At 39.7% G+C, this 26,680-nt stretch overlaps 2 protein-coding genes and 1 long non-coding RNA gene across 4 annotated transcripts in view; 2 read left to right on the forward strand and 1 right to left on the reverse strand.

Moving 5' to 3' along the window:
- Positions 1-4: 4 nt before the first annotated feature.
- LOC117658968 (uncharacterized) lies at positions 5-13,667 on the forward strand. The gene is made up of 6 exons (XM_060684259.2): positions 5-2,226; positions 2,547-2,661; positions 2,777-2,844; positions 3,861-3,990; positions 6,177-7,961; positions 8,938-13,667. The coding sequence occupies exons 1-6, from the start codon at positions 1,810-1,812 to the stop codon at positions 9,051-9,053; spliced, it is 2,631 nt and encodes an 876-aa protein (XP_060540242.2). The 5' UTR covers positions 5-1,809; the 3' UTR covers positions 9,054-13,667.
- On the reverse strand, positions 8,873-15,719 carry LOC148115578 (uncharacterized). The gene is made up of 2 exons (XR_015731689.1): positions 15,647-15,719; positions 8,873-8,933 (listed from the first exon to the last, which is right to left on the reverse strand). It is a non-coding gene; the product is annotated as an uncharacterized LOC148115578 (long non-coding RNA).
- Positions 15,720-19,598: 3,879 nt separating this feature from the next.
- LOC117673946 (monoacylglycerol lipase ABHD6-like) overlaps positions 19,599-26,680 on the forward strand; it is a 19,216-nt gene continuing 12,134 nt past the window's right edge. The window contains exons 1-3 of one of the 2 annotated variants that reach the window (XM_034431677.2): positions 19,599-19,672; positions 25,142-25,281; positions 25,896-26,032. In XM_034431677.2, the coding sequence (XP_034287568.2) occupies positions 25,923-26,032 (110 nt within the window). In that variant the 5' untranslated portion in view covers positions 19,599-19,672; positions 25,142-25,281; positions 25,896-25,922. Of the gene's footprint in view, positions 19,673-25,141; positions 25,282-25,895; positions 26,033-26,680 lie in introns of those variants that run through there. The other variant, XM_034431678.2, reaches the window with a different exon arrangement.

The raw sequence follows: 26,680 nt of genomic DNA on the forward strand, positions 1-26,680 counted from the left end.
CATCAATGAGTCTTGCCCCTCTAGGATGCTTGCGTGCTCTTTCTTTTTTAACCCCTTGGGCTTAGAAAGGTTGCAGAAAAGTCTTTAAACGGAAGAGATCTAGAGGTGGGCGGGGTAAGTATCTTCCCGTGCAAAGGGAGGCAGAGAGTTCTCGCGCTAACGAAGGAAGGGACGGATCAGATGCTAAATCCTCATGCAGGTTCAATCTTCTAAATCCCGGGAGAGGGAGAGCCCGGATCTTATGTTACCCTGCCCCTCGTTTCCAGGCACGTAGCAGCTGGTAGGGGGAAAGGCGTGCTCCAGAGCAGCCGCGTTGCCCCAGGATTAAATCCAGATCCTCGGAGAGGAGGAGGAGGAGGAGGTGTCTTGGGGGAATCCTTCACACCCCATATCCTCAGTGAAGTTCCTGAGTGGTGGGGAGATTGCCTCCATGGCAAATCTGGAGCAGGGAATAAGGAAAAAAAAATTGCAAAGTGGGAACTGCAGGAGATTGTGCCCGCCTTCTCTTTCTATGCTGGATGACACTAAAATAGAGTTGGAATCTCAGCAGTTCAATTTGTCTTGGGAGGGTGAGTGAAGCAGGACATCACCAACTCCGGTGTTTCCTGTGAATTCAGCCCCTGCAGTATTTATTTATTTATTTACTTACTTACTTACTTATTTGTTCGATTTCCCTGGCCACCCATAGAAACGTATTCGTGTTTAGAGCATGTTGTGTGAAGTTGCCTGCATGTAATGGTGCGATTTGGCTCTTAAAAAGCAAACCCTGAAGAAAGGGAAATGGAACGTCCTAAACCAGGTCATTTCATTTTATGTGAAGGTGATTGTTAAGCATTTGGCATGTTGTGTGAACCCTGCTTGTAGGTAAATGCAGATGCGGGTTTTATAAAGCAAGCCCTATCTTGATCACATGGTCTCGGGGCATTGAAACCTCCATAAATATATGCCAGTTGCCAAATGTCCAAATGCTACATAAATTTGAAAAACAGTCGTAAGTCATTTTTTTTTGTGCCGTTGTAACTTTGAACATTCATTCTGCAAATGGTTGTAATAAAAGTGGAATACAAATACTGGTAAATAAATATTAGATATTAATTTTGTTGTTAGTTGCAAAGTCATGTCCGACCCATCGCCACCCTATGGACAGTGTTCCTCCAGGCTTTCCTGTCTACCATCCTCTTGAGTCCATTTAAACTCATGCTTACTGCTTCAGTGACTCCATCCAGCCACCTCATTCTCTGTCGTCCCCTTCTTCTGTTGCCCTCAATCTTTCCCAGCATTAGGCTCTTCTCCATTGAGTCCTTCCTTCTCATTAGGTAGCCAAAATATTTGAGTTTCATCTTCAGGATCTGGCCTTCTAAAGAGTACTCAGGGTTGATCTCTAGGACTGACCAGTTTGATCGCCTTGCAGTCCAAGGGACTCGCAGGAGTCTTCTCCAGCACCATAGTTCAAAGGCCTCAACTCTTTGGCGCTCAGACTTTCTTATGGTTAGATATTAATGCACAGGCACTAACTGCTCATTGCCACTATAATCCTATACTATCTTAGAAAAATACTTTCTTCCATTGGGATAAGTGTTCTTCAGGGATTAAATCCACTAGTTTCTAATTCATGTCAGATACACAAATTGAATGCCATTTGTACATCCTCTTGTAGTGGCAAAACTGTCTCTTGGACAAAGACAACAGAATGACTTGTTCTGGTCATTACTGTGGCTAGAGGAATGGTCCTGTGAATAAAAAAAGGTGTTTGGAGATCCACAAGATTCCCTGGACCGATTTGGAGTTGCATTACAGGACAGAAAAAGAATGGAAAGTGAACCTTTAGGAAGTGAGGGAAGTGGAAAAGGCCCTTCTAGTATTCGGCCTGGGAACCAAGGGAAGATCTGGGCAGGAACTGGGCAGAAGATCCAGAAAGAGAAAACCATCCTCTCAGACATTCAGCCCTGGAAATTCAGGAGCATCCAATATCGGGAGGATGAGGGTACCCGAAGACTTTGCAGCCAACTCCATTACCTTTGTAGTCGATGGTTGAGACCAGAAAAGCACACAAAAGCACAGATGCTGGACCTGGTTGTTTTGGAGCAGTTCCTGGCACTGTTGCCCCTAGAGATGGAGAGCTGGGTGCGGGAGTGTGGAGCAGAGACCAGCTCCCAGGCTGTTGCCCTGGTGGAAGGCTTCCTCCTGAGCCAGGTGGAGGAGAAGAAGGAACAGGTTGAGTTTCAGGTAAGAGACCATCATCATGGGAGATTAATGTAATGTCGCTTTATCGGTGAGAGGGACAACATATAAACTTAATAAATAGATAATATATTTGAATTCTTAACCCTTTTCCACCAGCGTTCTGTAGCATTGGTAATATGTGGAAAGGTTTCACTAATTATTTCATTCTCCATTCTCCAAGAAAGATATGAGTTGGCTGTTTCTTCCTTCTTTCCAGCCTCACTGATGGACATTGAGGGCTTTGAATTGGTCTCCATTGAACAAGAATCCATTTCATGATGTGTAATGTTTGTTAATTCTTTTATCCTGCCTATTATTTCAAGTCCTTTGCAGTGAAGATCAGAGATCCTGAGATAAAGAGACATCCATCAAATCTTCCTCAAGAACCGTTTTTCAGGAGGATCTGTCAGGAAGTTCCAAATCAGGACACCTCAGGAGGTAAAATGAGTCCTTCCACTCCTAGCTTTCTCATCTTCTCTTTGTCTTCTCTTCTATAGAACACCTCTTCCTACTTTTTTAATTATGCAGTTTTAAAATTCTGTCTTTCTCACAGGGAAGAATAGAAGGAAGTTGACTCTTCCTTATGGTGGAGCTGAAACAATGATTGAACCTCCAACTCGGGTAAGAAGAGGAACTTATTGGATTTTTATTCTGTCTTTTTTCATGAAGTCAAGTACATAGAATTATTTCCTTACATTTTATCTCTTTTTTGTGGGTCGGTCGTTTTTGTGGTACTGAGCATATAGAAGATTCAAGATTATTAGGAAACACTTTTTGTTAATGACCAGTATTGAATCTCTTTCTAATGAAGATTCTTTCTAGTTTTCAATAACTAATTTATTTATAAAATCCTCAAGGGATTCGTTGTTTTTATTCTTTGATTTGGAATTGTGCAAGGATGTCAAAATTAACTACTCATCCTGGAACCAATTTAAAAAAACTTTCTTTGCAAACAATGATTATTGTATGAACCAATTAAGCAGATCGGGTTAAAAGATAAGGCAGACTATAGCACTTAGCATTAGCATTTAGACTTATATGCCACTTCACAGTGCTTTACAGTCCTCTCTAAGCAGTTTACAGAGTCAGCATATTGCCTCCAACAATCTAGATCCTCATTTTACCGACCTTAAAGGATGGAAGGTTGAGTCAACTTTGAACCTGGTGAGATTCGAACTGCCAAATTGCAGGCAGCCGGCAGTGAGCAGAAATAGTCTGCTAACCACTGTGCCACTGCAGTTCGTTCTGCAAACACAGGGAGGATTGGAGTCATTGACAGGTGAGGTTTCCAAAGCCCACCTGCCAGTTGATTCTTCCTAGACACTGAGAGTCATTTGATTGATGGATAGATGGACTGATGGACAGCTAGAGAAAGGTAGATCAATTCATACAGTGGGGTTACTTTTCACTGAATAGCACTGAAAGTCCTGCAGTATCAGTCAAGTTGATGAAACTTGCCTAAAATATTTCTTCAGTCAAAAATTTTTGCTTTGTCCATTTTCTCATCTAAACCATGGAATCCTACCAAGCATAGCCATTTACTTAAGTGCATATCTTCGATTGGGGAAGTTGTAAACAATATGTCAGTTTTTTTACAATTCCTCCTGGACCTTTTGTGTACTCTTTTTCCCCATCAGGAGGGGCTTGTCTCCTTCAAGGAAGTGGCTGTGTATTTCTCCAAGGAGGAGTGGTCTCAGTTGGATCCTCACCAAAAAGCGCTGTATTGGGAAGTCATGATGGAAAATTATAGGAACGTGACCACTCTTGGTAAGGGTTTCCTATTCTCCAATCAGAGAGTTCAGGAAGACATTTTGAAACTAGATGTCACAGCTTTTGTTGTTGTTCTTCTTTGCACAGTCATCCATAGTTTTAGACTGGATTTGGCTTTTTTATCCACCTATAAAAAAGTATATCAAGTATAAGACGCACCAGACTATAAGACGCACCTACCTTTTTTGGTGAGGAAAAGAAGAAAAAGAAATCTGCCTTTGCCTCCCAGCAATTTTGCCTCATTGCAGTAAACAGCAAACAGCCTGCTTTACTTTCATTTTCATTTTCAGCATAGCTTGATTAGCACAAGAAAAAAAAAATCTGTTCCAGCAAGATTTACCTCCTTGCAGCAAGCAGCAGAGGTCCGGGCAAAACAGCTGAGAGTTGGGAGGCCGATCCAATCAACTTGTGCTAATTAGGCTGTGCTGAAGCTGAAACGTGCTGTTTCTTCTTGCTGCTTGCTACAAGGAGGTAACTGCTGGGAGGCAGAGGCCAAAGGGTGGGGGCCAGTGGATGGGCAGGGCTACATTCCGTGTATAAGACACACCTAAATTTTCACCCCCTTTTAGGAGGGAAAAAGGTGCGTCTTATACTCCAAAAAATACGGTAAATAATACAATTCTGTCTGAAGTCCATTTCTTTCAAAATGTTAAACAAGAAAATGCAATTCTGATTGTCAAAGGCCTTCTCCACATCTAAGATCAGTGCAGCTTTTTTATTATGTTGTTTTAAGTTAGAACAGTTGTTCAGTTTGACAATTGTTCGGTTAGAACAATTAATCAGTAGAACAACTTGCCTCCAGAAGTTGTGAATCCTCCAACACTTTTTAGCTTTTAAGAAGAGATTGGATTCCTGCCTGAGCAGAGGGTTAGACTAGAAGTCCTCCAAGGTCCCTTCCAATTCTATTCTATTCTATTCTATTCTATTCTATTCTATTCTATTCTATTCTATTCTATTCTATTCTATTTTTACAAAATTTGCAATATTTTTCTAATATTACCTCTTAACTGTCAATTAGATAAAAATCAATATTGGTCTTCATGAATAAATTCTTTTAAAGCTAGTTGCATCCTTCCAGCCAGAATCATTTCAAAAACTTTGTAATCATGTTCAAAAAATGATATTGGCTGGTTGTTTGGGGGTAATGTCTTTTGATACTATTAACTATTTCTTATTAAAAAATCTCCAATGACATGTCATTTTTGGGGTAGCAGAAGGAAAAGGTCTGTTCTCCTTCTCTGAGAAAGGAAATAGATCAAATGGTTCTCTGATTAGATACATCCTGTGCCATTTATCATCTGATGAATACTTCTATTTAAGTATATCAAATTAGAGACAAATTAACTCCTTGGCTTGAAAAGATGCTTAAACTCCATCACACATTTCAGCTTTTTGGGGCCAGATGCTTCCATATCAGTCCTGTGAAGGATTACTTGATGTTTTTGACTTAATGACTTTTCTTAATTTTCCGTTCTATCCTGAGCCTTGGAACGAGGGGCAAAATGTGCCATTGTTCTATTGCAAATACGCTATGTAGGTTTATTAAAAGAACTCTAGGGTTTTTTTTCCTTTGAAACACTGTGATTTTGGCAAGAGAAAAATGAAAAGCAAAAGAGGGTACTTTTTTTATATCAGGGAATTACACAGCAGGTATCCAAATGAAATCAGAGCCGCTGACACAAACTTGTGGTTTTATATAAATAAATATATGTTTACAGCAGACAAGATGTAAATAGGAGCATCATGAGGTAAATTACAGAGCACATTGGGCACACAGAAGAAAAAGGCGGGAAAAAAGGAAACACCCTCTCTACACCCACCACAGCCAATCACAACGCAGATTGCCTCACACAGGAGCCAGCATTCTCCAACCCAACAACTATAACTGTATGTTCTGGCTCATTGTACAGCCCCACTGTTCCAGCTACTAAATTTAAATATCTTTACAGAACAAAAGAAACATTTAAAAATTGATTTATTTCTTACAGGTTTCTTCTCCTAATGTCTCCTTGTTATAAGGATAATTCTAATGAAAAAGGATGATTTCAATATTTTCAACCCTTTTATGCCTCATGAATGTTTCTATTCTGTGCTACTGTAAGCACATAAAATTGCAAGATTATTGTTTCTGACATCTTTTTTCCTAACCTTATTACCAGTTTCATTTCTCTTTTCCTTTGAAGGTACTTATGAGCAGAAGAATAAAGATTTCATTGAACCATTCCAACTGATTAGGCATGGAAAAGGAATTGAGAAACATGCAGTTCAAATGGAACTAGAAAATTGTCAGAGAAACTGGAATAAGGAAAGCTCATCTTCCATTGATGCACAGATTCAAGACTTTCATACCCAACAAGGAAAACACAAGAAAAAACATATTGGAAAAAATGTAAAACTATTCAAAGACACATCCAGTGTAAATGAACACTATCCAACCCAATCCAAAGGAGAAGATTATATATGCAGAGACAACGGAAAACATTACAATGGGACTTTCACTCTTTCTCGAGATAATGGGACACTTACATCTCATAAAAGGATTCACACGGGAGAGAAGCCATTTAAATGCATGGTGTGTGGAAGGAGCTTTAGCCAGCAGAGCAACCTTAGTTCCCATAAAAGGATCCACACAGGGGAGAAGCCATATAAATGTATGGAATGTGGAAAGACCTTTACTCAGAGTGTTCAACTTACTTGCCATAAAACAATCCACACAGGAGAGAGACCATATAAATGCAAAGAATGTGGAAAGAGCTTCAGTCAACCCAGTAGTCTTACTGTTCATAAAAGGATCCACACAGGGGAGAAGCCATATAAATGTATGGAGTGTGGAAAAACCTTTTCTTACAGTGGTCATCTTACCTCCCATAAAAAGATCCACACAGGGGAGAAACCATATAAATGCATAGAGTGTGGGAAGACCTTTAGTCGTAACATTCAACTTACTTCCCATAAAAGGATCCACACAGGGGAGAAGCCATATAAATGCTTGGAGTGTGGAAAAGGCTTCTGTGAAAACTGGTCTCTTACTGTTCATAAAAGGATCCACACAGGAGAGAAGCCATATAAATGTATGGAATGTGGAAAGGGCTTTAGCCAACATAGTAATCTTACTTCCCATAAAAGGATCCACACAGGGGAGAAACCATATAAATGCTTGGAGTGTGGAAAGATGTTTATTTATAGCAGTCATCTTACTTCCCATAAAAGGATCCACACAGGGGAGAAGCCATATAAATGCATGGAATGTGGAAAGACATTTACTCATAACATTCAGCTTACTTCCCACAAAAGGATCCACACAGGGGAGAAACCATATAAATGCATGGAGTGTGGAAAGGGTTTCAGCCAACATGGTAATCTTACTTCCCATAAAAGGATCCACACTGGGGAGAAACCATTTAAATGCATGGAATGTGGAAAGACATTTACTCATAGCAGTCAACTTATTCCCCATAAAAGGATCCACACTGGGGAGAAACCATATAAATGTATGGACTGTGGAAAAACCTTTACTCATAGCATTCAACTTAGTTCCCATAGAAGGATCCATACTGGGGAGAAACCATATAAATGTATGGAGTGCGGAAAGGGCTTCAGCCAACATAGTAGTCTTACTTCCCATAAAAGAATCCACACAGGAGAGAAGCCATTTAAATGTATGGAATGTGGAAAGGGCTTTACTTATAGCAGTCACCTTACTTCCCATAGCTGGATCCACATAGGAGAGAAACCATTTAAATGCATGGAATGTGGAAAGACCTTTACTTACAGCAGTCATCTTACTTCCCATCAAAGGATCCACACAGGGGAGAAGCCATTTAAATGCATGGAGTGTGGAAAGGGCTTCAGCCAACGCAGTAATCTTACTTCCCATAAAAGGATCCACACAGGGCCGAAGCCATATAAATCTCGGGCATGTGGCAAGAGCTACAAGAGGAGGAATGACCTAAGAGAGATACATTTAGGTGAGAATCTTTGTTAGTTTTATATTTAGTTGGCTACATTTATGCATTTCCTATTTATATATACCGAAACTAGGTAGGGAAGGTTTTTTTGAATTTGACCTTCAAAATTGGCAGTCCTAGAGAGATGAATTTACTGATGATGAATAATAGGCATATACTGTTTTAATTATGAACTGAATTTTTCAGAATACTGTCATCTGGAGGTGGCAAATTCTATTACACATAAAAAAAAAGTTGTTAAATTTATGTTTGTTCCGGATTCCTGTTGGCGGTCAAATTCAAGAAATTGGTGGTTTTAGGCACCTCTATTGCTGGACTGTTATTTTATGAAGATGTCGTCTTTATTGTGTCTTTATAAGTGAGCTTCTTGCTCCCAATTATTTGTTCTTCCCATTTGATCATGGTTTTTGGAGGAATATGAACAAACAGACCTTTAATAGGCACAGCTTCCCCAAGCAGCAGAAGGAGCTGTATTTCCCTGATGTATATTTTTTCAAGGTTTATTGGTGCTAGTTTCGCTATAGCCGATATATAGATAAAAATTCAACTGATTCACAGTAACTTTTCATACTTTTAATTTTTATTAAATCTTAAGAGCTGTTTTTCCCTTCCTTTTCATTCCTTATTACATACACAATTTCTCAGTGGATTTTACACTTCTCTGTTCTCGCAACAATTTGGAAATGGCAAATTCATTGGATTTGAATGAATATTATAATTCAAAGGGAATTCAAGTTCCATCAAGAGTTTACAGAGTGAGATGGAATATGATATTAAATTGCTTTATTAAATAACGGGGGTATTAAATTAAAAATCACAACTAAGAGAAATTGCACTTTGAATTTTTCATGATTTCCTCTTCCTTCCTTCCTTCCTTCCTTCCTTCCTTCCTTCCTTCCTTCCTTCCTTCCTTTCTTTCTTTCTTTCTTTCTTTCTTTTTTTCTTTCTTTCTTTCTTTCTTTCTTTTTGTACCTAGTTAAGGATATTCAGGAGGATGAAGATGAAAATGACTGCAGTGTGCTGACATTGGAAACTATCAAGCAAGAAAAGAGATCTTTGGAAACCAGTGTGGACCAAAAGAAAATAATATGAAATTATGAAAAATTACTGCAGTTCCTCCTGACCAAACACACAGAAATGAGAAGGGGAACTACCTGTGAGATGTGAAAATACCAGAAAATAATACTAGCCAACAAGATTTTGCATCCTGTACACCTTTAATGTATCTTACAGATTTTTGGCTGCTAATCACAAAAATAGCCTGTACTGCTTTATAGAAATCTACTCTTTTTACTGTACGTATACAACAGCAATGTATACCTACAGTATCTATTGGCTGTATGGCACACATACAAACCATGAAAACATGGAACTGTTGTCGTTGAGAATTTTCTTAACAACTTCAGAGCACCAGACTACATTCAGCTGGTTGACAAATGTGCTATAGTGTACAAGACCATGAAGTGCAACATGTCACTGAAGATGCATTTTTTGCCTTCACACTTGGACTTCACCCTCAAAAATTTAGGTCCAGCCAGTAATAAACATAGTGAAAGGTTTCACTAGAACATTGCCATTTATGTTGCTGAAAAATTTGTTAAGCAAGTTTTGCTCATTTTATGATCTTTCTTTCCACAGTTGTTAAGTGAATCACTGCAGTTGTTAAATTAGTAACACAGTTGTTAAGTGAATCTGGTTTCCCCACTAACTTTTCTTGTCAGAAGGTTGCAAAAGCTGATCACGTGACCTCAGGACACTGCAACCATCATAAATGGGAGTCAGTTGTCAAGCAGCCAAATGTAAATCACATGACCATGGGGATGCTGCAATCGTAAGTGTGAAAAATGATCATATCACTTTTTTCAGTGCTGTTGTAATTTTATACAGTCACTAAGCAAACTGTTGTAAGTTGAGGACTACCTGTATATGAGAGAATCATTAAATCATTAAATACTATCAATTTATAAGATATATGCTGATGACACAGTTCTGCTTGCCAGTAAGCATGAAGACCTTCAGTTACTCATCATCAGAGTCACAGAAATATCTGAAAAACATGGCTTGAAGCTTAACATCTCAAAAACCAAGATCATGGTCATCAGCAAACGACCCATTAATTTACCACCAATAACTTCGGAAGGAATACCACTAGAAAAAGTTGAAAGGATCACGTACTTTGGCTCTAATTTACATGAAAGCTGGAACATGACCACTGAAGTAAAAACAAAGAAAGTTCGAACAGCACTCTTCAAAATGAAAAAGGTCTTCTGCAGTCACGACATAAGCCTAAGATTGAAAATCAGTCTTGTCAGATGTTACATCTTTTCTATCCTGCTCTACGGAGTAGAGAGTTGGTCTCTGACAGAAAGTCACTTGAAGAGACTGGAAGCATTTGAAATGTGGATTTACAAGGAAAGATTGAAGGCAAATGAGGTCCAGGAAGAAGAAAAACATGGCTTCAAAATCTAAAGGACTAGTTTGGACAAAATTCAACAGCACTTCTTCATGCGGCTGTTGATAAAAATAGAATCGCCAACATGCTCATCAACGTCTGATAATGGATATGGCACAAGAAGAAGAAGATGTGAAAGAAAGGAATTGGCTAGATTAGTCAGACAAATTAAGGATATATCATTTGATAGGATAGTGACAGTGACAGTGAGGGCTAAGCATTAAAAATATCAGGCAGTGATAAAGAGGAGCAAATAGACTATGAGAGTCAGTGATAAGAATTAAGACTGTCATGTTTACAAAATAATAATACAAGTTCTGTAAGCTAGTTTCCGAAAGCCAAAGAGAAATAAAAGTAATAATTGAAGCACAGTATTCAACTGTGTATTCAACACAATATTCACCTGAAATATTGATGGCTTATTTTAAAAATAAATTTGTGGATACTGGAATATCAACATTTAATGGGTACAGATATATTAATCATTACAATGGACCTCAGTAACTGCTCCAGAAGTTAATAATTTCACAACAGATAGCTGGCAATCTCAGGAGAAGATATGTTACTACCAGAACATTTAAAGGCATTTAAATCCTTGTTTACATGTATCAAATCATTGGACAAATTCCTATAGGTTATAAAAACAGAGTAGTAATTCCAGTGCTTAAAAAAAGAATTCTACAAACCCACTAACTTGCCCCATACGTTTCATTGACACAGGGTGTAAATTATGTATAAAGTATTTTTTTAAACCTAGACAGTATGTTTAAAAGCAGAGACTTCACTTTGCAGTCAAAGATCCATATTGTCAAAGCGATGACTTTCCCAGTGGTAACGTATGGCTGTGAGAGTTGAACCATAAGGAAGGCTGAATGCCGAATAATCAATGTTTTTGAATTGTGGTGTTGGAGAAGACCTATTGGAAGAGTTCCTTGGACTGCAAGGAGGTCATATCAGTCAACCCTAAAGAATGTCAACTCTGACTGTTCTTTGGATGGATGGACTGAAGCTGAAGCTCAAATACTTTGGCCACCTAATGAAAAGACTCCAATTATTGGTAAATACGCTGATGATGGGAAAGACTGAAAGGAAACGGAGATGGCAGAGGATGAAATGGTTAGACACAATGAACATGATTTTTGGCAAACTCCAGGAGACAGTGGAAAATGGGAGACTGGCATGCTGTGGTCCATGGGGCCGTAAAGAGTCAGACAAGAGTCAGGCACAATTTTAGCAACTGAACAACAACAAAAAATATTTTAAACAGACTGATTGGATAGATGTTAGGCAGATTGTAGTAGAACAGAAGGCAGGCTTCAGAAAATGATATATACTATAAATCGGTGTTTACAAATCTGGATGGAGCAGCTCAGACAGGCAAATAGCCTGCAAATGACCAGACCCATGTTGGAAAAGGCAACAGGGAGGGCGCAGTGTCCCTTTTCTTCTGGCCGCTGCCAAGCGCTAAGATCCCAGATAGCTAGTGGCTAGTCAGGCAGGCTGACAGTACATGCAGCAGTGCCAGGCAAGTCTTTGAGCCTGAAGCTCAAATGGTGGCCTGTCCATCAATTTTTGAGTGCGAAGCTCAATTCAAAATGGCCGTCAGATTGTGGAGCGCAAGACTCCTGAAAGCGCAACACTCCTGTCCAATTCGGCTGAAAATTCAGCCAGGAAACCCCGGTCGTGGCTGCTGACTCGGGGGAGTGCTGGGCTGTCACCTTTAGCGCAGGCAGGCAAATTTAGGGAGCACAAAGCTCCTGTGATGAAAGAAACGTCAGGCAGCTCCCTCAGAGGTCTTGAAAGAAGATGGCCATCTGACCAGCCCATTCAGGAGCGCAAAGCTCCACCAAATCGCTCAGCACAATAACGGAAGCGCAGAGCTCCACAACCGACAGTCCCAGCTCCCTAGGGAACATGAAGCTCCTCCGCGACTCTGGAACGCCTCCTGTTCAACAGAGCGCCTTGAGAGATCAGGAAGATGACACCTGACAGGGAGCTGGGAAGCCCTCTTCCAAGGGCAGACCAAAGATCGGTTGGGAGATGCAGTTGCGATTCCACCAAGAGATGAAGACAGCATTCCACTCACAATTGCAGATCAAGGTAGGACAAAGGTGTAGAGAAAACATCCATAAGGTGAAACAGCAGTCAGGAAAGGTGAAGAGAGTTGCTCTGACACGTCCGTCCAGTCTGAAGGACTGAGTCAAAAGCTGGAAGCCCCTAGCAACAAGGACGGGACTTAACAACTCTGACAGACTCAGTCCTTCAACTGAACAGATGGGTACAACCCATGCCTGGCTGCTATGGAGAATGCCTATATATAGCATTTATTGACTCATCACTTGCTTTTGATACAATAAGTAGAGGAAAACGATGGGAGATGTTTCTAGCCACTGATATAGATTACCTATATATAAATTGATGAAGATACTTATGGGCAAATATGGATAAACCAAAGTGTCTCCCTAACAAAGCATTAAAACCCCAAAAGGTGTCCATCACGGCTGTATACTGGCTTCTCTTTAATTTTTATATAAACAATGTTTATAATTAACAATGCTAATAATCCTTTTTATGCCTCATCAACTGAAAGTAGAAAAGTCTTTTTATTACACGCAGATAACATTGTACTCATATTGATAGCATTAATTCGAAAAAGGAGAATCCTGATAGAACTTGTAATAAGTCATAGGTGAAAAATTTGATCCATTACTTATTGCACTGCAAATTACATCAGGAACCTAGAACTAGATTCATCATGCCTCTGTTTGTCCAACTGAATCAGTCTAGTTTAGAAGATTTTCTTTTACTATTGACTGATATAGATGAACATGTAACAAAACAATAACAATGCAAGATACAAAGAGTGCTGTTAAAATTAAAGGGGATGTATTGAACCGATATGGATTGTTGTAATTGTATAGAATTTTCCTAAAGTCAGTGTTGCCAATAAACATATATACTATTAAAAAAATCGGACTCATCTACAGTATAGAACTGAGACTTGAGTCAACTGATATGAATGAAGTTATTCAGTCAAAGGTTTCATTATAGAAGAGAACCATCACATACCTATCCATGTGGAAAGAGCTGAAAGGATGTAAAATTCCTCTCTTACAAAAGGAGCCAAGATGCCGGGAAGCTCACAAAATGCATGTATGAAAACTTTTTTTCGAGCATTTATATTTTGCTTTCTATGGTGTTAACGGGTGAAGAAAAATCTAAATTGGATTTAAATAAAATTAATTAAATATCAATGGTGTGCTTACTTTTCAAACATGATTAAATTCTCTTTCTCTTTAGTTGTGTCATAAATTCGTAAAATGAACATAGCAGAGAAGCCATATAAATGTTTGGAGTGTGAAAAGAACCTCAGTCATAATGGCATAAAAGGATTCACACAGAAGAGAAACCATGTAAATGTGGATTCTGGAAAGAGTTTCAGGAGGAGCCGTGACCCAATTTCCCAAAACAAATCTATTTTGGTGAGAGGCCATGTAAATTCTAGATCTAGTTGGTTAAATCTATGCATTTCCTATTTACATATACTGAACTAGGAAAATAAATTTCTTTTTTAGTTTAGTTTGACCCTCACAATTGGTAATATTAACATAAAAGACATAAAAGGTAAAGGTTCCCCTTGCACATATGTGGTAGTCATTCCATTTCAAAGCCGAAGAGCCAGCGCTGTCCGAAGACATGGTCATGTGGCCGGCGTGGTCATGTGGCCAGCATGACAACGCCAAGGGCTCACGGAATGCCATTACCTTCCCACCAAAGGTGGTCCCTATTTTTCTACTTGCATTTTTATGTGCTTTCGAACTGCTAGGTTGGCAGAAGCTGGGACAAGTAACGGGATTTCACCACATTACGCGGCACTAGGGATTCAAACCGCTGAACTGCCAACCTTTTGATTGACAAGCTCAGTGTCTTAGCCACTGAGCCACCACGTTCCATTAAAGACATAGGGATCTATAATTTCTACATTTAAACTGCCTTTTGCCACATTGCCAGAGATGATTAATTATTCCAAAACTTACATTGAAAAGGAGAGCTATTTTAAAGGCTCAGAGATCTCCCTTGTGGTTATGTTAAATGTGCTTTCTTCTAGTCCACCCTTGTTATTGTTTCTCTCCAATATTTTTCCCTAAAACTCTTGAGGGGGGTTTTTTATCCTAAAGGCATCGTAAGTTTTTTTCTATTTCTTTAGGCCCAAGGATTCAATAGGGGAGATCTTTAAAAAGTTGAAGAGGTGCTTGTGAAGGCATCCTTGAAGCTCCATCTATTTTTACCAGGGGTGAAATCTAAAATTTGTTACTACAGTTCTGTGGGCGTGGCTTGGTGGGGGGGGTTAATGTGACTGAGTGGGCGTGGCCAACTCCCCCCCCCTTTTAAAAGCATATTTTCTCCAACCTTAAGAGGTGGCAGAAAAAAATGCTTTTAGAAGCCTCTGACTAACAGACAAGTCAGCTGGGATCGCCAGAGGCTTTTAAAGGCATTTTTTTCCCCTACAACCTCTTTGGCCGAAGGCGTTGCAGAAAAAAATGCTTTGAAAAGCCTCTGACAATCCCAGCTGAGCCGCGTGATCATCAGAGGCTTTTTTTTTTACTTTTAAATCAACAATGGGAAAGTTTCAGCTGGAATTCAGAAAAAAAACACTTCAGAAAAAAAAGATGGAATGAATAAGATACCATGCAAACATAAATTAAAACCAGAAAGTTCAGTGTGGGTGCTTTTATCAGACAACCATATAGTGCAAAATTCTTCATCTGAGAAAGGTGTAAAGATTTATAATCCCACGGGTTCACCTTTAAAAGAATACCACCTGCCCTCCCCCTCCGGGAGAGTTGCTCTTCTGCCAAATTCTTAGCAATTGGTAGTTAAAAATTCCTCTTTCTGTAGATAAAAGGAGAAACGATTCGACATATATTTTTTGGGGGGGAAATACTGTTTACCTAGAAAGTCACTTAGCTTATATTCCTTTCCAGCATTTTTACTGATATTTTTGTGACATGATGCTAATATGCTTTGTGATGTCTACTTTTGATCTCCATTTTTGTTACCAGAACAGGAGTAGGGACAAGGACCCAGCGAGTTTAGTTAACAAGAACATTAATAACACTAAAGCAATAGCACTTAAACTTATATACCACTTCATAATGCTTTACAGCCCTCTCTAAGCAGTTTACACAGTCAACATATTGTCCCTAACAATCTGGGTCCTCATTTTACCGACCTCAGAAGGATGGAAGGCTGAGTCAACTCTTCAGCCTGGGGAAACTTGAACTGTCAAATCGCAGGAGCCAGCAGTCAGCAGAAGTAGCCTGCAGTACTGCATTCTAACCATTGCGCCACTGCGGCTCCTAAAAGGTAAGAAAAAGTAGGAAGAAATAATTGCATTGGCTGTTTCACAATACAGGTAGTCCTTGACTTATAACCATTCATTTAGCAACTGTTTGAAGTTACAGTGGCATTAAAAAAAAGGGATTTACGACGAGTTATCACAGGATTGTTGCAGTCACATGATCAAAATTCAGGTGTTTGACAACCAACATGCATGTATAACGGTTGCAGACTCCCAGGGTCACATGATCATCATTGGCAACTTTCTCAGCCAGCTTTCAACAAGCCAAGTCAATGAGGAATCTGGTTTTGCTTAATGACCATGTAATTCATGTAACGACTGCAGGGATTTGATTAACAACCATGGCAAAACAAATCAGACATAATTCAATTGCTTAGCCATGGAAGTTCTGATCCCGATTGTGGTCATAACTCGAGGATTACCCGTACAATATTTCATTATGCCCTGGAAAGTCAGAGAGATGAACAAGACATGCTGAGAGAGAATTTTGTCACATTTTACCCTGGGAGACTTTGTTTGTTTTGCATCCACACTTTGCAGCAAAAAATAAAAGGTGCTGGAATCAAATGCATCCAGGCTAGCAGTCTTTCTTTGATCAAAAACCTGTCTAAAATAAGATGTGGAAAAGGAGGGATGGTGGGAAAGTCATCTAGAATTAGAATAACTTTATTGTCACTTTGAATGTACACTAATCGGCATACATTAAAATGAAATTTCATTGCATGCAGCTCTCAAAGGGTCACCATCTTCAATATACACTACATAAACATCACTAAATAAATAAATAAATACAAAATTATGCATATACCCACATACATTATATGACAGAGAGAAACAACACAGTCTAGTTTGGAGGTATACATGTACATGGCGAGAAAAACGAATCTCGCGAGTTTACCAGACAGATGGCAAAGCTGTTACAGAATCTGGTACTGTAGTCCTGCTAGAAATACGTCGAAACCTCTTCCCAGAGGGAAGAAAACAGAAACAGACCGTGAAATGGGTGTGTGGGGGGGGTCTCTAACAATGCTTTGAGCTGTAAGCACATAGCGGTTATAAGCAATATCCTGCATAATGGACAGCGAGCTTCCTTTAATCTTGGCTGTCCTCACCACTCTCCGAATGGATTTTCTATCTGAGGCAGAGGTGATATTCAGCAGGTTCTGACCAGTTCTGGAGAACCGGTAGCGGAAATTTTGAGTAGTTCAGAGAACTGGTAAATACCACCTCTGACTGGCCCTGCCCCCATGTATTCTCTGCCTCCCGAGTCCCAGCTGATCGGGAGGGAATGGAGATTTTACAGTATCCTTCCCCTGGAGTGGGGAGGGAATGGAGATTTTACAGTATCCTTCCCCTGGAGTGGGGAGGGAATGGATAATTTACAGTATCCTTCCCCTGGAGTGGGGAGGGAATGGATAATTTACAGTATCCTTCCCCTGCCACGCCCACCAAGCCATGCCACGTCCACCAAGTTACGTCTACAGAACAGGCAGTAAAAATTTTTGAATCCCACCACTGATCTGAGGCACTGCTGCCCCCAAACCAAACAGTGATGCAGTTTGTTAAAGCGCTCTCAATCGTGCCTCTGTAAAAAGTGTCCAGGACAGAAAAAGAAAGACGTGCTCTCCTCATCTGACGCAAGAAATGCAAAAGCTGATTTGCACATTTCACTAAGGATGACATGTGAAGAGACCAGTCTGCAAAGAGTAATAGTTATATTTGATAAAAGAGCATGTATAGGGGAAATTTTTCCTTTGCAAAGGAAATGTTCAGGTCAAAGAATAAAAACAGAGTGATGTACGTTTTAAAGAAGACTGTTATTATATAAATTGCATAGAAATTGTACAAAATGTCAGCATATTGGGAATGTAGGCAGTTAGTAAACTTTGAATGAATTCCATTCTCCTTTCCTTATTTTTCTGCTCTTTTCTTTTCCAGAAAAAGAAAAAAAACCTGAACCAGAATTGTGCCATTCTATTGTAGATCAAAAACCAGACAGGTTTCTACCAATTGACACCTGTTTGATCTAAGAAATCAACTATCTCATACTGCAATACTTCATATTACTCATAGATCCTACACTGTAAATTACCACAGCTTAGGTGAGATAAAAGTGTGGGAATGTTTGTAAAATGTGCATCTGACTCCAATCCAAACTACGATCTGAATTCCAGGATAAGCATAATTTTTTTAAAAAAATATTTGGAAGCATCCTACATCTCTCTCACTTTGGCACAAATTTATCTTGTGCCACCTGAAAAAAATAAATAAATTATTGTGCTACAAGTTTCATGGATAATATTCCAACTAATTGGGTTGCAGATAAAAGCAAATGTTGGGAAGGGGATTCACCGTATCCCAAAGCAAGGAGAAAGAAATGTAAATGGTGAAGTCAGAAGAAATATCGTATACCTTCCAGGACAACAACCTGCAGAATTCTCAGTCTTAGGTCTCAGCCAGTAAGTTCTTACAATTTCCCTGGGATCCTTTTACTAGAGGGATTGATTATGTGCTGCCAAGTCATTAGCATCCACATTGTGATGGAACCTAGAGTGGAGTAGAGGGGAAAGTAAAGAGGGGAGCTAGTTTAGAGTTGTGTGAGAGGAAGCAACTAGAGGAGGCTAGCTAGACTACTGAAGCCTTTGTTTGTATCCAAGAGAAGGCTATTAACAGAATAACAGACTTGGAAGGGACCTTGGAGATCTTCTAGTCTGACCCCCTGCTCAAAAAGGAGACCCTATACCATTTCAGATAAGTGGCTGTCCAGTCTCTTCTTAAAAGCCTCCAGTGATGGAGCACCCATAATTCCTGAAGGCAAGCTGTTCCCCTAGTTAATTATTCTCACGGTTAGAAAAATTTTGACCTGGTCATGGAGTCCTTCTGGTTCCCTGCACCTGACACACATAGAGAGATTTTCTCTCCAACCTAATATTTCAGGTCTTCCAGTAGTGCATCTTTCATCATTGTAACATGGCCCATCCACCTGGTTATTGATTGTCCTCTTCTCTGTTCTTCCATTTTTCCCAATGTTAGAGAGCAGGGTTTTCATATAATGTGTCCAAAGTAGGATGAACCTGGTCATTTGTGTTTGGAATGAGAACACTGAGTTGATTTGTTCAATGATCCATTTGTTTGTTTGCTTTCTTGCCTATCCATGGTATTCTCAGGAGTCGTCTCCAACAAAGTTAAAAATAATCAGTGCTCTTTCTATCCTGTTTCTTCAAAGCCCAGCTTTCACTTGCATACCCTTACTAGCATAAGGTCCCATAATGTTTCATTTCATGGCAGACTTGATATCATAACTCTAATCAGTTGATCTTGCTCTTCAGTGGCTCATCTCATACTAACCTCTAATCAAAATAGTACTATCTCTGAAGACATTCCAGTTAACTGGTTAGGTTGGTGCTCTTCAAATAAATTAATATTATCTGCATTTAGGGTGGAGATTGTTTCTCATTGCTGTATCCTTAGATCTTTCTTTTGATTGTCTTCACTTTGAGGAGAAGATTGACAGTCAATTCATTGAAGGTCCATGCACTTTCAAGACATGGGAGGTGTTCAGTGAAATGAAACATGATGCTTATTTGATTTAGACTTGGAGGTTGCCCAGGCAAGGAATGGATCGAAGGATGCAATAGTCTTTGGCCCTTATGATTACATCACAGAATCTTTCATGTTTTGGTGGAAGACACTGAAATATGAGGCCGAGCAGGCTCTGGAACACTTCAGTTTCCAAAGACTTGTAGGAGTGGGAGGAAGAATTAGTTACATTTACTCCTCCGCATATCCCAACTGGGTTTTTAAAGACACCTCAACCCCGCTTCAAAATGCAGATATCCACAACTGCAGGAGAAATAAAAAGTAAGAGAAGAGTCCTGATGATATTTCCCTTCTCAGGTAAGACTCTGAAAATTTTTCAACTAGTTTATGAACGTGTTTGTCTCATGGAAGCTAGGGTGGAGAGAATTTTGTTTTATTTATTAAATCTGTACTCACTGTTGCAGCCAGTCTACAGATTTACAGAATCTGTAGGTAGGTTTACAGAATAATAATAGGTAAAAAATGTAATGCAAAACACTTAAAATTAGGAGGATTACATTTGCATCTCTCCCTCCCCATTTATGTGTTTTAATCCTCTCTATTCAAAATGGTACAATGAAAATGTTAGAAACTAATCTATGGGCTATTTTCTCCCTAGCTGAGGGGGTTAAGGTGGAGATCTTGGAAATATTTGGATCCAAAGCTTTCTCCAATCTGCTTCACAGTGTCTGAATGTCCCTTTTTCTTCTTCCAACTCTAGCAGTAAACCCAAGAGAAGGAAGCATAGTGTTGATATTTCCAACAAGATAAGGGACAGAGAATTACAGGTAGTCTTCAATTTACAATCACAATTGAGCCCAAAATTTCTGTTGCTAAGCAAGACAGTTGTTATGTGAGTTTTGCCCATTTTATGACCTTTCTTTCCACAGTTGTTAAGTGACTCGCTACAGTTGTTAAGTTAGTAACACGGTTGTTAAGTGAATCTGGCTTCCCCATTGGCTTTGCTTATCTGGTGATTACAAAAGGTGATCATATGACCCTGGGACACAGCAACCTTTATAAAATACATATCAGTTGCTGAATGTCTGAATTTTGATCATGTGGCCATGGGGATGGTGCAATGGTCGTAAGTGTGAAAAACGCACAGACATGACTTTTTTCTGTACCATTGTAACTTCAAATGGTCACTAAATGAATGGTTATACCAGTAAGTTGAGGACAACCTGTACTGAATTTCCACCTCCAATTTTAGAGGGCTTGGAAATTTGGAAGACATTATCTAATTCAGTCTATGGTATCTGGAACCGTCCCAAGGACCAAAGGGGTGCAGCCTAAGTACTGTTTGTTCTGTTTTAGTGGATGTAAAGGATTCACTAATGACTGATAAAATTTAAAGAATACAACCTCTTCAAAAATAAAACTTACATTTCCTTGAAAAGAGAAAGGTCTTGGATTTATATAGGACAGTCTTGTAAATTCTCCTGATAAGTGATGTTCAATAAGGCTTATTCCCAGGAAAGTAATTACATGATCGTAACCTTCAAATCATGTTATAACATAGGCAATTATGAAATAAATAGTTTCCAAAAAAATTTCTTCAAGCAGGTTGGGTTACAAAATCGGCACACAGTGATGCAATGAAGGTACTTTACATTTTCCTGGGAGTTGTCCAAAACTGTGTGACTGAATATTATTGCCTTTTTTAGTCTCCACTTAAGATCTAGTAACACCTTCCAAAAGTTTAGAATGACAATTGCCACCACCACGTTAATAATAATTTATTTAATTTGTCAGCACATCCAAGAGCAGTAGTCTCAATTGAAGAAGTTTTATTTCAGAGGATCAGGGGGAAAATGAATGCCAAGAATATAGCGTTGAGGATCTCTAAGGAGATCCTTTTACTAAGTATGATATACTACAGATAGCCACTTTAAAGCACCATGCTTGGAATTTCAACTATCGATGGAGTCTATCTGCGAGTCTATCTGTTAGACTGTTACTAACTTAACAGTTACTTTGCTCCTTACTATGATTCTGAAGCCCAGTTCCTGGAATTGCCCTAGTCATTGTCAGGGACAGAGTCATTGTCCCTGAAATATGTTCATAAATTCTCACTAGAGAAGAAAATACAGCACTGATGGCTAACCTTTTCCGGATCGAGTGTGGTGCGAATGCGCACATGTACCCAACCCTCCCCAAAATTCAATGCGTGCGTGCCCCCCCCGCATGCCCCTCCACCCTTCTATAGAACCAGTAGTAAAACCGGAGGGAGGCTCTGCCCACCAACCCCGACATCATCAGAACACTTCTGCACATGCGCAGAAGAGCATGCGGCCCCATTGCGAACCGGTAGTAAAGGTAAGTAGAACTCACCCCTGGCGCACATGCAATGGAGCTCAACTGGGGCGATGGCTCACATGCCCACAGAGAGGGTGCTGCATGCCACCTGTGACATGCGTGCCACAGGTTCGCCATCACAGAAATAGAGGCTGTCTTTTGACAGATATGAAAGCTAGTAGTATGCTCAGCTGGCCACCAGTTTGTTTTGGGAAGTGTTGTGTCGGCGCGATTCCATAGTGATTGAAATGCTTGCACCTGATTGGTTGAGATGCGACTGTTTTGAGTGCGGGAGTTACTTGTGATTCTATTGGTTATGCTGTGCCGACAGCCGGGTATAAAAGAGCTGTCAGATTGTTCATGCCCAGTTCGTTGTCCTCTTGTGTAATAAACAGTTGGTTATGTTTATTCCGCGTCGCTCAGTTAATGCCACGATCTAAACACAACAGGAAAGGTTCCATTTTATCCTGCTAAAGTCCTGCATATTTGAAGAAACATCCTTTCGTGGGGTCCTTGGTGCTGCCTGAGCTTGTTTGTTTTGTTGCAGGCATTTCATTACCCAACAAGGTAACATCGTCAGTGCTAATATTGTCCTGGCACTGATAATGTTGCCTAGCTGAGTAATGAAACAGTTGCAAGAAAACAACCAAGTTCAGACAGCACCAAGGACCTCACAGTTCCACCCCGGAGCTACAAATATTTTCTTATATTAGAACATCCCTTTGAAAATGAAGGCACCTTCAAAGGGATTGCTCCGGATTGCTGCCTTGTAGAGGAAAAAAAATATATCTGTGTGTGTTTGTATGTGTGATTGCACTATTGTGGTCTTCTTCTGTTAAAGAGCTCTGCTACCAATCACAGGTTTGGAGAGATATAAAATTATTTAAAATAGTTATCCCTCCCCCTCCACAAAGGTTGTAGTTTAATTGAATGTTAGTGAGTTCTCTCTTTTAGAATTTGATTATATCTTAGATTTTTCTTTCTGTAAAGATTTGTTTTGTATCAGGTTGGAGGGAAAAGCTGGGAGGGTTAAATAATTTGCTTTCTCCCTGCAAGCTTCCATGGGCATGTGTGTAAACAATGTCTGCATGTGGCAGAGTGTAAACAACACTACAACTATTCAAGAAGGTGGGTTTTCCTTGACTCCACCTGCTCATCCAACTAGAGCCACGGTGGTGCAGTGGTTAGAATGCAGTACTGCAGGCTACTTCAGCTGACTGCCAGCTGCCTGCAATTTGGCAGATCAAATCTCACCAGGCTCAAGGTTGACTCAGCCTTCCATCCTTCCGAAGTGGGTAAACTGAGGACTCTGCTGACTCTGTAAACCGCTTAGAGAGGGCTGTAAAAGCATTGTGAAGCGGTATATAAGTCTAAGTACTATATTGCTTAGATGATGGTCTGAGTTATAAAGGAACCATACTAGACTGTGGTACGTGAATCCTTTGACTCATATATGTCAGCTTCCTCCATGGACCAGCAAATTCATAGCTGCCACAGATTTAGATGCAGCGTTTAATGTTCATTTTTTTCCCTCTCTTGTTCATGGTTCCAACCTATGTAGAGTGACTAATTTCCCCCTTTACTTAAAAAATGAGATAGTGCTCAAAGAAAAATGCTTTTCTGGATAAACTTCTGTAGTAATTTGGGTGCTCGTGCACTCTACGGCAGCTGAAATTCCTTCTTCAATAGCAATTATTAACATATAGAACCGTGATGGCGAACTTATGGCACGCGTGCCACAGGTGGCACACAGAGCCATATTGGTGGGCACGCAAGCTAAGCTCTGGCACGCATGCATGTGCTGTCAGCTGATTTTCGGGTTTTCTGGGCCCACCGGAAGTCAGGAAACACAGTTTCCGGCCTCTGGAGGGCCTTTGGGGTGGGTGGGTGAGAAAGGCTCATTTTTCGCTCTCCCCAGCTTCCAAAGCCTTTCTAGGAGCCCGGGAAGGGCAAAAACGGCCTTCCCCCACCCCTCTGGAAGCCCTCCAGAGGCCGAAACGGCCCATTTCCCAATTTCTAGTCCCACCAGAAGTCTAGTGGCCCACTGTGCCATCGCATGCCAAAAGTGGGGGGAGCAAGGGGGTGCATGCACGCATGTGCATGGGGCAGGGCACATAGAATTATGGGTGTGGGCACGTGCATGCATGACCCCCCCACCCTCTCTCCACTTTTGGCACTCGATGGCAAAAAGGTTAGCCATCAGTGATATAGAATGTTAACCTTTTAAAACCCTGGGCAGTATTGAAACAGAAGTAAGGGGTCCTTGATGCTCTCTGAACTTGGTTGTTTTCTTGCAGACGTTTTATTACCCAAACTAGTAACATCATCAATGCTAGTCCTGGCTAGCACTGATAATGTTACCTAGTTTGGGTAATGAAACATCGACAAGAAAACAGCCAAGCTCAGAGAACACCAAGGACCCTTCACGTCAACCCTGAAATACAAATATTCTCCTTTATAGAAGTAGCTTAGATTCCATCATTTAAAAGTTTAGTTTTAGTTTAGTTTTATTGAATTTGTATACCGCCCTACTCCCGAAGGACTCAGGGCGGTGAACAGCCATAGAATAAAACAATATAAATACAAAATTTAAAATAGAATAAAATGAATTAAATAATTTGGCTGAACAAATTTAAAACCCCAATACTTTAAAAAGGTGCTCCAAATCCTGTCTTGCTCACAATTTCCTGTTGTGACTATTGAGAAACACCCCCCCCCAAGCCCCACCTAGTAGTAGTCACATCAGGTCATCTAGTTTTGCACGCACACACAGATACTTGTTCCAATTGTATAATACAATCCATATTTATTCAGAAGGAATTCCCACTATGTAGAACAGGTCCTATTTCCATATAAACATCTGGATGATTGCTATCTAGTCAGCTTTTATTACAACAGTTACGTAATTTAAAATTGCTTAAAATGTTTAAGTAAATGTTTACTAACATTATATTAAATTATACGTGTGTGGGGCAACAGAGTTAAAACAATGTAATTTTATTACTAAAGTTAAGAAAACAGAGAATCTATCATTTTCCTACTATATAGAACACACATATGCTATGAGTATTAGGATTATTATGCTTATTATTATTATTATATTCTTATTAGAAGATACGTTAAGAGGGAAAAATGAATAGGTTTACTATGTTCAATATTACAATTGTAAGATCAGAGAATTCATATCGAATGTAATGAATGCTGTTGTAAATCTTAATGGTTATTGCAGAGATATTTGTACCCAGACAACATGCTGTTTAAGGGAAGATGGAATGTTTATATGAAAAAAAATAAATAAAAAACAACAACACACAATGCTCTCATGCGCATGGAGGGAGGGAGGGAGGAGGGAGGGAGGGAGCGGGAGAGAGAGAGAGAGACTTAAAGAAGATACCACAATAGCCATAGGACATCACTTGAGAATATTATTGCTTTCCTTCTTTGGATATTCTCAAAATTAACATAATATATAATTAATTTCTGTTCAAGTAACTTGAAGATGATGTACCTTCTGGTCATAAGAGCATAAGAAGAACCGTATGGAATCTGTCCGAAGGCCTATCTAATTCAACGTTCTGTTTCAAACCTAACCAGATATCCAGCTTGTTTCCAGAAGCCTTTATTAGAAGGTACAGTGTCCCTAGGATTTTAAATAATCCATAACTTCTGTTGCCAGATAAGTTTTTAACAGTCCTATTTCCCATAACTATATTTGATTTTTTTTTTCTAAAGCTACCCAAGTTGTATGTTTTGTGGTTGCAAATTCCACAGGTTACTTGTCTCTTTGCAAAGAAGCAGTTCCTGTTACTCAACAGGGCTTTAGTAGTTCAAACCCAAAGCTATGTATCTAGTCTAGCATTATGTCCACAGTAACCAAGTAAGCAAGAGTTTATAATCAGGACTTTTTCCTCTTAAATCATAATAATCACTGTTTCTTCTCTCAACCCATTATCAATTGAACCCTTCTACTCCTGCTCCTCTGCAGTCAGCATCAAGGGACATATTGCTTCTGACTTGAAGATAGCATATCACCATCATGATTATCTGCTAACCTTTCATGAGTTTCCATAATTAACCGTGAAGCAATCCAAATTATGGCCATCATTTCATCATTAAGCAGAATAATGAGGAAATCTGTTATTTACCCAAGCCATCAACTAACTACTTCTATTAAAATTATAATGCCACACATAATTTAACAGTATTGTTTATTAAGATTATCTCACCCTTTGATTTTATGCAGCAGGAAAGGTTCCTTAATTTGGCAAGCATGGATCACCATATGATCAGGACAATTATGCACATGGCTATGGCTCTCTTATCTTTTTTCATCTCAAAGTTCAGTGTGTTACCTTCACTATTATTCAGGATCATGATCTGGTAAGTGTATTTCTTGTAAAATATATGAGAAAGAGAAAATACATATTCAGATACCAGAAGAAAGGTGTTTTTTTTTAAAAAAAAAATCAGGGGTCAACATTTGAGGAGAGATAAAACTAAGACAAGTAGTTGCATCTTGTCCTGAAACTCCTTGACATCTGGAGAAAAGAAGCAATACTTCAAAAATTTCAGAAAAGTTTCGTCATGTAAGGTTACTGATTGCAGGTTCCCTCCCTATAGCCAGACTTCCCCATTTCATCATTCATCATTGGCGTCCTTCAGTCTCAAGAGACTATGGTATCATGCTCTGGAAAGAGGTCCTAAAACAGCATCTAGTGTGACTAAAAAGCCCAATTTGAGAGTGGCAATCCCTTCCACACTGATTCCCCATTTACTTATTGACTTAAACAAATCTGCATGAAGCTTCTTAATCTGGAGGCTGATCTTGGCATAAGATCGGAATATGACTAAATGGTAGAATTTCCCTCATTTTCTTACATCAGGGGTGTCAAACTCGATTTCATTGAGGGCCGCATCAGGTTGTGTTTGACCTTGGAGGGCCGGGGGTGGGCATGGCTGGGTGAGCGTGACCATGGTGGGCATGACACGGGACTCGTCTCAGGGGCACCTGTGGTGGCCAAGTGCTAA

This window comes from Pantherophis guttatus, chromosome 2, assembly GCF_059756535.1.
Source record: "Pantherophis guttatus breed Tessera chromosome 2, ASM5975653v1, whole genome shotgun sequence".
In the NCBI taxonomy this organism is placed as follows: domain Eukaryota; kingdom Metazoa; phylum Chordata; class Lepidosauria; order Squamata; family Colubridae; genus Pantherophis; species Pantherophis guttatus.

Coding starts and splice junctions, on each gene's coding strand:
- LOC117658968 (XM_060684259.2), top strand. CDS start 1,810: ATGGAAAGTGAACCTTTAGGAAGTGAGGGAAGTGGAAAAGGCCCTTCT. Junction 2,227..2,546: donor AGGAACAGGTTGAGTTTCAG/GTAAGAGACCAT, acceptor TATTATTTCAAG/TCCTTTGCAGTGAAGATCAG. Junction 7,962..8,937: donor CCTAAGAGAGATACATTTAG/GTGAGAATCTTT, acceptor TTTTGTACCTAG/TTAAGGATATTCAGGAGGAT.